General features: G+C 42.8%; 1 protein-coding gene and 1 long non-coding RNA gene across 2 annotated transcripts; one reads left to right on the top strand and one right to left on the bottom strand.

Annotated features, from left to right (window-relative positions):
* Window positions 1-496: 496 nt before the first annotated feature.
* LOC101777843 lies at window positions 497-5543 on the bottom strand. The gene is made up of 3 exons (XM_004983925.3): window positions 5405-5543; window positions 5217-5309; window positions 497-1515 (listed from the first exon to the last, which is right to left on the bottom strand). Exon 3 carries the CDS (start codon window positions 1452-1454, stop codon window positions 657-659), a length of 798 nt encoding a protein of 265 aa, XP_004983982.1. The 5' UTR covers window positions 1455-1515; window positions 5217-5309; window positions 5405-5543; the 3' UTR covers window positions 497-656.
* Window positions 5544-7643: 2100 nt separating this feature from the next.
* Window positions 7644-9531, top strand: LOC111255928. Its single transcript, XR_002676083.1, has 2 exons — window positions 7644-8022; window positions 9100-9531. It is a non-coding gene; the product is annotated as an uncharacterized LOC111255928 (long non-coding RNA).
* Window positions 9532-15913: the final 6382 nt, after the last annotated feature.

The raw sequence follows: 15913 nt of genomic DNA, 5'->3' as shown, positions 1-15913 counted from the left end.
CTTGCTGGTTGCTGATATCATCTTCTCGCTTAGGCAGCCAAGCCACCAACCACTTGGCTCACCGCTTGCCAAGTTGCTCCTACGCCTCTAATCTAATAATGTCGCAGAGAAAAATCCTTGGATTGTTTTCATGGACACTTGCAGTGCTGGCAGCCTGGCACTCTGCTCCTTGCACCCTCTCGTCCTATGACTGATGTTCACGTTTGCAGGGATGAAGCACACTGCCTAGGTACTGTAGTTCACATTTTCTTTTCTTCAATTTCCTGTCTTTTTCAGAATGCAATTCTGTTCACCATTTACTGCCAAAAACCTAGTAGTGAGACCGATTGATTCGGCAGCTTGCCAAAAAATAAATATAGGAAAGCCTCGATTCCTGAAGCATTTTCAGATACCCCCACGCTACTACTGATTCCCAATATGATTTTGAACCATCAGCTTCGGAGCACTATAATTGCGCAACGAAACAGATGTCAACAGAATTAGAGCACACTGATGGTTTGCAATGCAACAGAGGGGCCTTTCCATGCAAACTTGAGGCAAACGCATGACATGTAGTCAGCCAAAACTTGGCGATAACATTCACACTTACAACACATACTACGCAGTTCAGTTACACAGCTCCAACAACAGCATTGAGATTTCACCTAAAGGAAATCTCAAGCAAATATTTCTCTAACAAGCCAGTCTAGGCTTGGATAGGCAAAATACAGTATCAAAAACGAGGGAAGCGCAAACAACACAGTGATAAGGATGTACAATAACAAGACCGCTGCGCTGGCAGGGATCGCATACAGCACTATGAGGAGGAACATGAACACCAGGGGAAACTTGGCAGTCAGGTGAACCAGGAATGAAAGCGACTTGCGCAGCGAAGCTTGGACCCTCTCAGAGTTCAGAAGAGGTATCCCATGGTTAGCATGATTTGCATTGGATGTGTCAGCCTGTGGTGGGAGGGACCGTCTAGTGGGGTTTGAGTAACCTGCATTTCCATTTGCTCTGCTGCTGCTTGGGAGCAATGGAGTATGTTGCTCAGTATAAATACCAGAGCGTGATCGTGCACGCTCACCATTCATGCCCTCAACCATCCAAAGGAGAAAGTAGTTCTTGCGCGGGAATATGAGGTTCCCTTTGTAAAATATGCGGAGTGACAGGAGGTTGCACCAGGGACAGCAGATGAAGAACGGTAGCTGGATTGGCACCGTGGGAACTTTGATGACAGCCCATTGAAGGCCTAGGATGCAGTTCTTGCACATGGTGTGGCCACACCAAAGCACATAAGGCACGTTCTCCACTATGTTGAAAGACTCCCAACATATTGGGCATTCCAGGCCTTCTTCCCTGCTTGTGCACGAGGATGCCTCGTCATCAGAACAAGCAGCACTGGAAGAGGCACAATTTGGAGGACTCCTCTTCCCCAGCCCAGACGTCCAAGCATTTGATGCAAAACCCCACATTTCAGTAAGCTACCTTAAAGACCTGATTTCACTTGCATAAGAATTTCACTTGGGGGTTGACCTGTAGATCAAGTGAATCATGTATGAGAACAATTGTAATTGAAAATAGAACCAAATACCAAAAGAAAAAAACAATATATATAGCTGACGTTAGCATTTTACTAAGTGGGGAGATGGAAAGCTGTCAGAACTCAGGAAAATGCAAGTAAATGGAAGATTGAAGCAGATTGCCATGTACTCCCTCCATCCCAAATTATAGTTCGTTTTGACTTTTTAAGATTCATAGCTTTTGCTATATATCTAGACATAGTGTATATCTATATACATAGTTAAATTTATGAATCTAGAAAAGCCAAAACGACCTATAATTTGGGATGGAGGGAGTATATCATTATCAACAAGGAAACTGATGCCAAATAGCTAACTAGCCCATTTACCCTAACACCTCACCCCCTCATCATTCAAAGAGAGTAGAGCAACAAATCACTATTCAGAGATACAAACATACACGGTCATAGGAAAACTCAAATGCATAGCAGAAGCACATTTTCAGGAGATAACAAACATCTAACTAGTCAGGGTCACAGGGATCAGCATAAAGTCAGAGACACAGGGGGTCAATGCTTGCCTTGTGTTACTACGTAGGGAAAAAGTAGCCCGCATGAGCAGATGCTGATGGAAGCATGCTAGCAGCACTAGTTTGTTTCTTTTGCTTTGAAGTCACAAAATAGATACTAAAACAAGTACTTGGAAAACTTTGTGGTTTTTGTATCTAACCAACACATTGCCAGACAACACAAGATGAGCAGCTGCTCGCAAAGGAATGGCATGACCAAGTTCGCCTGCTCATCAGTAAGCAGTTTTACTAAAACAAAAGCATGACTGCACAGGATAATATCGACCATACATACTAGTATTGAAGAAACCTTCTGCCCATCATAGATACATGAACTTAATGAACAACGTGATTGTAAAACCGGAACTTTATAAGACAGTAGGTTAATATATGGGATCACTTTTTTTTTCCTCATGTCATATTAAAGAAAACCAAAGAAGCAAGTGGAAAGCATTCAAACCACATAGCCACATACGATAGGGAAACGGTTTAAACACCTGATTCTTGTTTAGCTTGAAAGCTAATATGAGTTAGACATGGATGGCAGTTATGCTCCGTTTCATATCACTTATACATGTATCCTTGTTACAAGATTTTTGTGTAAGATGAAGATTGTGCAGCTACTTGAAACTCAGGTTACAACTTCAACTAGTGCACAGCATACGGAATGATTGTATAGCTATACCAAAATCATCCACAGGCAACCTAAAATAAACAGGGACCCAGGATGATCTGTAGTGAAATGGTGCACGCAAACAGCATCTTTATTTATCAGGGAATATTGGCACTCTGCTTCATTTCTGATAATTTGAAATCGAGTAGCATAATTACAGAACAACATTTCTAAAAGGTCAATAAAATTGACATATGTAACATAACTACCTCCATTTTGCGAACGAAAAGATTTCTATCCAACTAAAAGTTCTTAAATATCAAGACCAACTTTAGGAACTTATTCTACCAAGCCTATGATACGCAATTCAGAAATCCACTATTACTATAGCATATGTCTTGCTTGACAATTAGCAGGGGCTGATAAGCAGCAGACCTTAACAAACACGAGAACTTATGAAGCCATATGCAAAACAGAGCCCTTTTTTTTTAAATCAGGAGTGCGATGTTTTATGTTTTTTTTCCTAAAATGAAGGCATAATTCATGTTACGGAACAAAATATGTTGTGAGTTGTAACACACTTGAAAGTAAAATACTTTAAACAAAAATTAGAGTGCAGACGTTTTATCTGATTAGTAGAGAAAAGTAACAATGGCTGCGGTTCTCTGGAATTCTTCCTGAAACGCTTTATGCAAGAGCTCTAACCTTATGGACCGTGCAGTAATTTTGACTGTCAACAAAATAAGATCACGCTTGCATGCAAAGCAGGTTCCTTTGTTGACAGTGGCAGCTATAACTGCGTACTGTGCAGCAACAATGTGGAGGAAACTATCTATCACCTATTCTTCACCTGCAGCTTCGGTTCAGCCTGCTGGAACAAAATTGGCCTTCAATGGCACCTCAACCTTCCATTCTACAGGATGTTGAAGACTGCAAAAGACATGTCCCATAACCCTTTCTTCATGGAGATCTTTATTATAGCTGCTTGGCACATCTGGAAGCAAAGGAATGCTCTAATTTTTGAAGGAAAACGTCCATCCCTAAATTCCTGGGTCTCACACTTTGTGGATGAGGCCAGACTCCAAGCCCACAGAATTAAAGAAAGCAACAGACAATCTTTCCTCAACTGGGTCGATTTAATTTAGCCTAGCTTGTTTAGCTCTTTTTATGATGTTTTTTCCCTTTTAGGGTACTCTGATACTCCTTTTTGCTGTTGTCCTGTACAGTTTCGTCTATTTTTTTAATATATCATTTCACAGTGGGAACCTCCCCCGCTGTACAGTTTCAAAAAAAAAAAGAAGCAAGAAAAGCGTGGTGCGCAAATGCCAGCCACATCCTCCCCTAGAATTTCTTTCTTTGAAGCAACCTAGTATTAGCAAGCAAAAAACAACAAAACAGTTTAGTTGTCATGCCATAACCTATATTCGTTTATTAGTAATAAATAAGAAATATAAAGCCACATAACTACGTAGAGAACCAATCTTTAATTCTTTATAGATTCTTTAAGGATGCAGTTGGAGAACATGTTCAGACCTGGACACTATATGCAACGGCGCCCAGATACAGACACCAAGGTAAGCTTAGTTACTTGGCTAAACTGTTATGCTTCAGGACACTTGATTAAACTGTTAGCATCTGGATGAAGGTATCTAACTCCCTAATGCATATTTCCTGGATACAGTGTAACTGATTGTTGCATGGGAAAACTTTTGACATTCAGCGGAAACCATACCAAGCCCAATTTGAAAAGTTGTTAGTCTGACCACAGCTAGTCCATATGTTTTAAATTGATCAAATCCAAGCAACCAAACAACATGTTGGACATGATGACAATCATTACACTTTAGTAGAAATATATGTGAAGTAAGTTCCTAATGCATGTGGCTACAAAAAGAAATTCAGCTTACAGATGCTACTTGGCAGAGCATCCCATGTTGGACACAGTGCTAATGTATGTCAGACAACTTTTTCTTCATGAAAATTAGCAATTTGATCCCCTCCCCCACTTATGTGATATCTGATTCCTTCTTAACTACTAATAAAGAAGGAATTCAGTGCCAACACCACTTATGCAGAACATGCTTATTGATCCCCATCCGTGCTTATGTGTGTGGCCACATTCTAACTCTCTCAACGACATCCAACACTCAGGTTGCCTAAGAACACCTGACCATTGCAGCATGGACACCTATTTTTTTTCCCAACATCTTTCTTTTCTATACATCTTTCTACTACAAAACAAAGCTTCGCATACTCCAATTGGAAAAAAATCTATCCAGCAGTACACAACCAAATCCCCGTTCTTCATATATTGGAAGCGCAACCGCTGGGCATCAGATCGAATAGCCGAATCACATTTGGCGCAGCAACAATCAGACGACACATGCACGCATGGAAAGTAAGGAAGAAAGCAGAAAAGGACGACCACAAGGTTTCTTCCAGGTTAGCAAGCGCCCACATCCGCGGCGCCTAAACTGAACCGCTAATTCCATACAGACTCGGAGCGAGAGACGGGCGGGCGCAGGAAGCGTACCTGTTTCAGCAAGCCACGAAGCGCGGACGGCCTCTCGACCTTGGCACCGGCGACGGCGCCGCTGCTGGCCGGAGAAGAAGCGTTCGACCCAATCTGCTCGTCAGAAGCAAAGGAGAGCAGGGACAAAAACGTTGTAAGGGGAAGCGCTCGAATCACAGGGAGGGGAGAGCTCGCGCGTTGGGACTCACCTGCGGCGGGGGGACGGAGGGAGGGAGAGGGAGACGCCGCGGCCGCCGTCGTCGCAGCTCGGCTCGCGGAGGGGGAGGAAGCGAATTGGGGATCTGCGGTCGCTGGCGAGGGGCCGGGGGTGTGGATGGTCAGTGGCAAATGGAAGAGGGCTGGGTTTGGAGGGTTGGGCGGCCGCCATGTGGATGCGGTCCACAGGTCTGCCTGGGTGTGGGGCCTCCATGTCGCGGCCCACGTGTCCGTGACGTGGGTGCCACTTTGATTTTTTTTTTACGACCTACCCATGTCAGGAGCGTTTGGTTCCTTTGCTTATTTTTAAGCAAGTGTCACATCAATAGCAAATGAAACCAAACCAGGCCTCATTCACTGGCTCTATAAATAATTTTTCACGTTAGTCAGAGATCAGACTTGTTCAATGTGGAACCACTACTAACTTATAGTAGTGCAGTTTCATTTTCATAGAGCCACCAGTCCACCGGAGAAAAGAAAAATACACTCAAAGCTCAAGGACTCCTTTCTTGCTCAAGCAGAATTCAGAAATTCCATCCTCTCTCACGCACGACCTCCATATGCATGGATCAGTCTCCGCTCTCAAAGTAAGCATAGGATTCAATAATTATTAAATAATATTGGTTCTTTAAATTCTTTGAGAAAATTCTTTATTTGACACTAGAAGATCACTAAATTCCTTTCTTGACGTTGAAAATTTTTCCGTCCCTTATATAACACCGAGTTCTATCTATTATTCCTTATTTGACATTTTCGTCATTTTTGTCACATAAATCAAACAAAACAACAATAAAATCACCTTCAAAAATTATGAAACTTTTTTTTATCATAGAATAAATGAAGATGATTCCATTTTGCTTAAAAACTCACATGTACCTTTGCCATTTTCAAATTAAATTTCACGAAATCTGACTACTTTTGAAGCATGGAGAAACAATAAAGATAAATCTTACTATACTATTTGTTCAACTTACCCCATAATACAATTTGTCATTTTTGTTTCTCCATACGCAGGTTGAATTTTGATTTGAGACTTTGCAGGGTGGTAGTGGACATCATAATTTATATTAAAATATTTTATGGATTTTTATCATTAGTTTTTATATAATGTTGTATCTCAAAGATAAATTTTATGATTAAATATCCTACGCTATCAAAATAAGGATAAAAAATTCATGGTATATTTTTTAACATGTCTTATTATGTCTGCTATCATCTTGCAAAATTTAAACTTAAGACTCCCCTTGTGCATGGAAAAACAATAAAGATAAATTGCGTTAAGGGGAAAATTGAACCAAATGGCATAGTTTAGGGGTAAATTGAATCAAGAAATAATTTAGGAGGTTATTCAAACTTTGTGTAACACCAATGGTGTTTACAAAGAACTAAACCTCACTTAAGCACTAATGAGTAGAAATATAAAGAAAAGGAGAAAGGAAGAACATCAAGACATGGTCAAACAAGGTCAAATTAGAGGGTTGACCAAGTCAACTATGATGAACTCAAGTCAAAGAGGTGGATTTGGACCAAAGTGACAATTTAAAATGACCTAGTTCAAATCCAGCTCAAAATTTTCAGATTTGAACTGAATTGTGAAAAGTGCAAAATGTGGTCTAGTACCCATGTTTGAACCCTGTTTTAAAAGTATTTCATATAACAACTTTGGAAAATGATCTTCTGAAAGTTGAAATAGAATGTGTATAGAGAACTTTGGACTAGATGTGGTTCACAGAAAATGGTGTTGGATATTTTAAATTGGAGCCAAAAAAGAGAACTGTGTGCTGTTTTGGACTGTCAGACTTGCACTTCATTTCTGAAACTGAAGTCATATTTGACAGGTGTTTGGCCGAGTTTTAGAGCCATCTATCTTTCATACTGTGGATCTTTTGGGCAAAGTTTCTATGTAACAGTTGGAGCTCTATGATCCACCTACAACTTTGGTTAAAGGATCTCAGTGAGTTTGTGTGTGATTTTGTTCAAGAAACATCAAAGAAGAGCCTATATTTTGTGCACCTTGGAGCTCTGAAACTGAGACTTGATGTGTTCAGTTCATGGCTGAAAGTTCAAAGTCCTCTATCTCTTAATCTGTGAGTCCTTTGAGGAAAGTTTATATATATCACTTGTAGCTCTCAGAATCAGCTGCAACTTTTGTTATTGGATCTTGGAGAGTTGTGTTTGAATTTGGACAGGAATCGTCCAAGAAGGGGGCGGCATTTTGATGTCTGGGAGCAGCAACCGATGGCAAGCAGCACGCCTGCATCACCAGCGCCGCTGCCCACCCCGCCTAAGCTGCCGCGGTAAAATTCGTGCTGCCACGCGCCGCCGTGCTCTGCAGCCACGAGCAAGCAAGCAAGCAGGAGCTGGCCGAGCGAATCGCGGTGATAATTTGAAGTTTGACTGCGCCGCCGTCGTCATCCTCTTCCTCCCTCTGTTCCCACCCAAGTTCCAGCCGCCAGGGCTCGCCGCCGATTTCGTCGCCAGTCGCTTCCTTCTGCACACCGCACTGCAACAACCTCCCAAGCAACCCCCGCCACTTCTCGTCCAAGGAGGACAGCCACAGCGCCATCGCTGCCGCTCCCCTGTTCCGCCGGCCGCCGTTGACACCCCCACGGTGAGGACCCCCTTCCCAACCCTCTCCGCTCGAGCTAGCTACGGAAATGAGTTCGCCGGAGCTTGTAGATGGCTATGCGCGCGCGTGTTGGAGCCGAGACTGGCTAGGGTGGCCGGAACGCCCAACCCTAGCCAGAGCGCGCCGCCGCCATGGCCGCCTTGGAGTTGAGCCGCCGTGAGCCTTGCGTCGGGGATAAGAGCAAGCTGGAGAGATGAGAGAGCTCGCGTAGATGCTCTAAGGCTAGTTTTTGTCCAGGTGTTGGCCGCCGTTTCGCCGGAGCTGCCGCGCCACCGCCGTGCCGCGCGTCGCGCCGCCGCGGCGCCGGCTAGCCGCCATACGTCGCCGTACCGCGTCTTTGACGCCACAATTGGATGCGCGGTGCCAAGTTGAGCGGGTCTGGGTACTCGCTGCCGCGGGGGAGGCTCACCGCCGGCGAGGGCGCCGCCGGTCAACCCCGCGGGGTCTCGGTCACGGCCGGGAACCCCTTTTCGTGAAGCTCAGGGACCACGGGCAGGAATATATTGAACGCCAGGGGGTTTTGTGCAAAGTTTTGGCTGTTTTTATTTCAAAATTCATTTCAATAGGTTTAAACTTCCATAATTCATAACTATTTGTAGAAAACTCCAAAATTGGTGAAACCAATTTTGTTGAGTTCATATTCTTATGTGTGATGTAATAAAAATCATAAATGGCATAGGAAAATGTATTGTTTTTCCTTTATTTAAACCTCTTTAAAAATTAGGATATATTTTCTTTAATTACCTCCTTAAATAGATAAAAATTTAGGGAAGATTCAAAATAAGGATTAAAAGCTATTTTGTAGTTAATAAAAATAAGTGACTATTTAGAATTTATAAAAGTGGTTTATTAGATTTAAAATGCTTTTAAATGCTTTTATTTTATTAAAAATTAGGATTAATCCTATTTAATTGATTTCTAATTATTCCTTGTTTATTTAATTAACTCTTGTTCTAGGAAAAATATAAGGAGCTCTCATTTTCTTAAGTTAGCATTTATAAAATTAAGAAGTTGGTTATTTTATGTTGCTTATCATTCATTTGCATCATTTCCGTGTAGACTCGAAGGCGCTGGAGGTGGAGTACGTGGAGATCCTGTCTGAGACAGCTCAGAAAGGCAAGGACGTGATCGTGGTGGAGCAAGGTCTCGAAGCTGCCCCAGAGCCGTTGTCGAGACCGCCGACCCCGAGGAGCAACAAGGCAAGCCCCGGTGCATTAATCCTATTTAACCCTGCTAATTTGAGTCCAAATTCCTTTATTTCATGATTGTGCATTAAGTCTAGGAGTGGAGTCCTTTTATACATTCCTACCTTCCTTGTTTAAGGACATCTTTGCCACCTGTTTAAAAGTAGAAGGTTAAGTCTAATCTGCTAGTGCCGTAAAAGTCAAGTAATTCCTCGTTACTTGCATAAGGGTAACATCTAAAATTTGTTAGAGTGCAAAACAACTTGTTTAATAAAGAGTTGGGCACGACATTGGTTTCATGTTAAAAGATATTGATGAATGTTGTAGAAGAAGTTGGATGTTGATGATGGAAAGTTGGAAGTTTTGGTCCTATCCGGATAATGGATATAAGGCTCATTTGATTGGTGGCCCTTTGGGTCAAGCTTTGAACGCACTAATCACATATCGGTATGTGGGACCCGGTAAACTGATGTAGTTCTGAAGTGCCGAAGTTTGAACTTTGACTCGTCATGCTTGACGTGGACCGATAGGCGGGGTCGTGGCCAGTAACTCATGGGACCTTTGACCGGACAATGATGTACATGAGGACACGACCTCGGGCTATGCGAGCTCAGTTCAAGCAACGGAAGTCGAAGAAGGAAAAGTTGCCACGTGCGATCCGACGGTGTCGTTGTCAGGATTAGCGGATCAAGACTTAGACTAGTAAATTTCTTTTATGCGCGTATGGCTTCGAATGGTGGCGTGGGAGACACGGGGTTTAGACTGGTTCGGGCAAGGAAAAGTCCTACGTCCAGTATCGGGAGTTGCTCGTGTTACCCACGCGGGGTCTGTAGTAGGGGTTACAGGAGGGCGAGAGAGGGAGCTGGTCCCAAATCTCTTGGATGTGCACTGATGCTCTAAAGGAGAGTGTGAGGGTTCTGTTGGCTTGAGCGAGTCAATCCCTTGTCTCAAGGCCCCCGGTGCTCCCTTTATAGTGCAAGGAGGCCATCAGGGCTACAAGTGAGACCGGGTGTGAGGAGAAGTAAAAGAGATAAACTAAGTCAAGTAAGATACAACAGAAGGGGAGGGACCAAGTCCCTAGGCCGCCGGCGTCCTCTCCGGCCTTTGGCTCCTGCCGGCGCGCCGGAAGAGGGTGGCCGCCGTCGAGTCCTGTCGATGGCCTCCTTGGTGGTTGTTGCCGCCAGGCGTGATGATGGTGTTTCGTCGTGGCGCCTGTGTCCGTCGGGGAAGGCGACTGATCCTGCCATCTTGCTAACGGCCCGCGGAAGCCGGACGTCGCGTCCCTATCGTCGGATGCGCGGAGCGCGAGAACGGGCGCGACTTCCTCCTGCTCCGGGCGGCGCAGGCCATGAGTGCCCTATAGCGAATCGGAGGAAGCCGCAACCACTGTAGCCTGTACCGTGCGGCCGCGCATGGGTACTTATGGCAGGTTGCGTCGGGGGCACGAGCGCCTTTCTGCGTGTCAGAACTACGGCACATTTATGGCGAGATCGACAGGGGGACCCACGAGACCCGCGCCCGAGGTGGATACTTGTCTGGTGGGCCCGGGTGAGTCCGACCCCCTATGCCCTGGGTCGGGCGAGGCGGAGTCTTGCGGCGGGGGGTCGTGCGCTCCCAATCCTAGGCCCGCGGGTCGGGCGAGGCGGAGGTTGGTCTTCAAGGGGTCGGGAACGTCCGACCCCGGGGCACTGGGTCGGGCGAGGCGGAGCGTGGCTCTCTCCTCCCGTGTTGGGCCGACGGCGGTCTTTATTGCCTTAGGCAGGCTTGGGCCTTTATGATTTGTTGTTTTCATGGGCTTTAGGAGGTCGTTAATATTTCCCCCCAACAGATCTGTCGGGGGTTGCTCACGTGTCGTGTGATTAGCTCCATCTCCTGCAGGGTGTAAATCAGTTCGAATCCCTGGACTTCTTGGATATGAATTAGGCTTTATCTCTGACCATCATCATAAAGTTGCTTGCTGATGATCTTTATAAATGCTTTATGATGTGAGCATGCTTGTATTAGCTTGAAGTCCAAACTTTGAAATATAACCAGTCTAGCAACTAACGGGAAATAAAAGATGTTATAAGGATCGATCATAGTAAGCTTTGCTCGCTTAACCTGAGTTAGCAAGAAACCTAAAGAAAGCCTTGCATATTCTTGAGTCTTTTCCGGTTGACGTGTTAGTCTTGCTAAGTACTTTTACTTAGGGTTTGTGTAACGTTTGTTGCCATTGAAGAAGGTCAGTAGTTGGCCTATGCTTTGAAGGAAGGAGCTCCCGGTTTGTGTAACCTTTGTTGCCGTTGAAGAAGGTCAGTAGCTGGCCTATGCTTTGAAGGAAGGAGCTCCTGAAGATAAGAAATACGTTGTGAGCAGGACGTGTTTCTTTTACTCATGTTGGTTTAAATAAGCTGTTATAATGTTACCGTACCTGACTATAAACGAAGTGGTTTGTTTTAAACACTCTTAGGCTGGTACTGTATGTTTTTAAACAACTCTCTTATGGTTTGTAATAATCCGCTGCTGTAAATTATTTGCTGAAAGTTGTAATATCTGTGATGAGCTCATGCGTGTACGATCTAGAATGTATGGATGTATCAGTTGGAAGTGGAATCTTTAGTGAATTGAGGACACCCGACAGACTACCAGGTTTACACTGATACAATTACGCGGCGTGTTGGATGCCTTAAGCCTAACCAGCGTACTTGAGTCACTTTAAACTGGACGGTTCTGCCACACTTTGATTATATTTGAGGGGGTAATTTGGACGTTTTTCTTTGTTTTAAGTGTTTTTCCTTTGACATCCAATCTAACTTTAGGGTGGAAGTTTTGTGGAGATTTTATTGTAGCGAAAATATAAAAGTTTAATAATAACTATTGTAACATGTGTGACATCCTTCATAACATCAGGTTGAAAGTTTAAAATAACTATTTCACAAGCCTCTGAAACGTAGAGGGAACGAAAAAAAGAAGCATGGTTTGAGTCGTATGAACTTACAATGCTACTAATGCATGAAAAAAATCCTAAAAGAAACAAATATAGCCTTTGATGATGCATAAGAAATACACGGGGATTCAATAGTGAGATTTTTTTGAACATAATAGTGACACACACGAGAAGGAAAATTTACCTTAAGATCCAACCTCATGTTATTTTCTTCCAAATTTCTTATATGTATATGCATCACCATAAGAATCCAAAGAAATTTCATATAGTGTAATCCTTTCGGGGCACATAGGAAATGTTCATGTAGGTTGAAATCGAACAAAATTCCCATGGTTTTTCTTGTTCAAAGGAGGCCTTAATTCCCAGCATGGCCCTTTGAGAGAGGAGTGATGTTAGGAGATGGTGTGCAGGTCCTATTCAATGTTTTCCGCTCTCTCTCATATGTGATCAAAAAGTTATACAAATGCTCTTCATTTTGTGTCTTAGTTCTAGGTTTTCTAATTGTATAACTTTCTAGAAAAAAATATTGGAATAATTCTTTGGAAAGAAGTTCAATTTATAAAGTCAATTTGACTCTCTAAACTATCATATTATCCTTGTGATTGTTATGGCACCATAGGACGGCTGATGTGGTACCACGACCTACGTAGCAAGGTTGGCCTGGCGCCACGTAGGCCAAAACCCAAGCTATCCAAGGTGGGAAAATGTTTTAAAAGTTGAGAGGAACCAGCATCTGGTTTTAATTTATAGATCAAAGCAGGAGAAAAAGGACTTCATAATCAACTCGCATTTGATGTGGATCACAAATTCACAATAAAAAATCATCCAAAAAAATCCCTCCAGTTTCCACTGTATGTCCAGAACGCTGACAAGACGCTCATGAAGACCACTGTCGTGAGCGGGTCGCTGCGGGCTGCAGCCGTTCACGAATCACGACGGACCGGTAGGCGATGCAGGACACCATCCGCAAAGATAATGTCTTGCTTTGTTGATACTCTCTCCGTCCCATAATATAGCTACATTTATATTTTTTAAAGTCAAGTCTTTTAAATTTTGACTACAAATAGCGAAATAATCATAGAAATTAATAACATAAAAATGATGTTAGTAGATTTATCTAGAAACCAACTATTATATTTTGTAGCCTTTGCTATTTGAAATAAATTATTCTTAGAGATATTAATAATCAAAGTTAGAAAGGTTTGACTTTGGAAAAAGCTAAACGTAGCTATATTCATGGATGGAGGGAGTACGTGTCAAGCAAGATGACTAACCCCCTCTCGGCTCTCTCTAGCATAGTTTCTACAGAATCGGATGGATACACTTGTACGGGCGGGCCGTAAAAACAGTCGTATGCCTTAGATCTGTACATGCCTCTCACAAAACACATTGATCCCTCAAAACACTCTCCCGCGCGCAACCCTTTCGAGTTCGAGTTTGCTGAGGTGTCCTTGACAGATCATTTCTATTCGTAAGATTTCCTTCTTCGCGCGTTTTCAATTCATTCGGTTAGGAAGATTTCCTTCTTCGCGCATTTTTTTATTCAATTCGTTTATCTAGGGTTTGGTTCATTTGCTCACGTCGCCGCCATAGCCGTCTCCACCATTGCTGTCGCGGCTGCACCGCCGCTTCTCCTCACCCCGACCCCAACCACAAGCAATTTGCCTGCATTGCTCCCTGCACCCCACCGCCTCATCCCCTCTTTAGCTTCCCCCTCACTGCCGACCCGCCACTTTGCCCCGTCGCTCGCATACGTCGTGCCGCCGCTCCACTGCCTCCTACCTAAACCTGATTTCCCCACGCCGTTGGCCGCCCACTTCACCCCCTTGTCCACTCCCGCCGCGCCTTCCGCGTCCAAGAGGTCGGATCGCACTTCCTCTAGTGAAAGCTAGGTCCGCGATAAAGCAGCCTACGCCAGTCTTGCACTGTCGTCCTTGCCAGGGAGAACCCTTGGGTTCAAGGTCCGCGGCTCTATGCCTGTGAATTTGCCAGTGAATAGAGGTTGTGGCAAGCGGAAATTGATGCCCTATGGTGACAACAACAGCAAAAAGGGAAGGTATGAAGCTCTCACCTTTATTGGATTCAGAGACAGATTTCTATGCCGTGCAGCATTTTTAAACGCCCCTCTAGCTAGTACACTTCCGATTCCGAGATCGCTAATGCCTTTTCGTAGCCGCAACAAGTTTGTATCTTTAGCTCTAAAGATTTTTGCCTTTTAGATTACTGTCTTAGTTTAGTAAATTGCAATGATTTTTGTTTTTATGATGTTTATTTACTTAAATTTTAGTCTTTTTAGATCACTGTCTTAGTTTGGTATAAATCGCTATAATTTTTATTTTATGTTGTTTAATTACTTATCGCTATTTTGTTTTTGTATTACATGTTTTCATTACTACTTTAGGTTAGCTAGTAACTCCACCTATGTTATGTTGTTTCAATCTCAAGCCTAGGTAAAGGAGGAGGGTATAGATTTGTACTACTAGTTCACAGTACTATCTTTCAATTCGTTTGTTGATAACCATATATCTTGTGAAACTAATAGTCTATTACACAATCTTTTTAAAGAGTGCATACTAATCATGACTTTGAATTATAGTAGTGTGTTTAATTACTTATCGCTATTTTGTTTCTGTATTACATGTTTTCATTACTACTTTAGGTTAGCTAGTAACTCCACCTATGTGTTTCAATCTCAAGCCTGGGTAAAGGAGGAGGGTATAGATTTTTACGACTAGTTCATGGTACTATCTTTCAATTCGTTTATTGATAACCATATATCTTGTGAAACTAATCGTCTATTACACAATTTTTTTAAAGAGTGCATACTAATCTTGACTGACAATCTTTTTAAAGAGTGTATACTAATCTTGACTTTGAATTATAGTAGTTGGTAGCAACTTTTAAGTGAGGAGACATTATGTTATTTTACACCTTTGGGAGATAACTAATGAGAATCTTGTCATTCATGGAAAACTACACAGCCTATTTGGGAGTATTTTGTACATTTTTAACTACACAACCTATTTGGGAGTATCATATACATTTGTATATTAGCTACCGTTGCAATTTTCATGTTTTAGCCGGCAAAACTTAGAACATCCATATAGTCATAAGACATCATAAACTGTAGTCTTGATGCTTCTATTAGAAAAGATCAAGTATGAGTTAGAGCAACTCCAAGAGTATCCTAAAAAATTCTTCCCCAAAACTATGTATTGGGGGTTCTCCTAAAAAAAATTTCCCCCAAAAATATATCAGTCCACAGCAGATCGCTAATAAATAGCCCCCAATATTTTAAACACAGGCCACGTCATCGTATTGGACCCATCGGAAGGGACGCGCGGGCGTGCGGGAATCAAGATTGGGGGAGGAACGTCAACGCTAAAATATACGCGGTGGCAGGCTATTTTTTAGCGTCGCTAAAAAATTAGGGAAGGTTTAGGTGGATTGTTGGAGTTCAATTTTTTCTCTCTTTTTTTCTAAAAAAGTATTGGGGGTAAGATTAGCAGTCTCTTGGAGTTGCTCTTACTATTAAAAATAATTGCCTCCGGATAAAGCTCGAGGTTTGGTTGGACGCTTCTACATCGTTTATTGGTTAATCATTAAGGAAATGCATTGATAGCAATTCATGCAGTCTACGATGAAATTATAGAAACCTATGGATGCTGAAAAACATTAATACCTATATAAGATGGAAGGTGCAGTACAGGTCAGGAACTTCAGGCCAATTAATGTAATATGTATATTTTGCTAAATTGGTGAC

This window comes from Setaria italica, chromosome IX, assembly GCF_000263155.2.
Source record: "Setaria italica strain Yugu1 chromosome IX, Setaria_italica_v2.0, whole genome shotgun sequence".
NCBI lineage: Eukaryota > Viridiplantae > Streptophyta > Magnoliopsida > Poales > Poaceae > Setaria > Setaria italica.
This window is presented reverse-complemented; position numbering and strand designations above follow the sequence as displayed.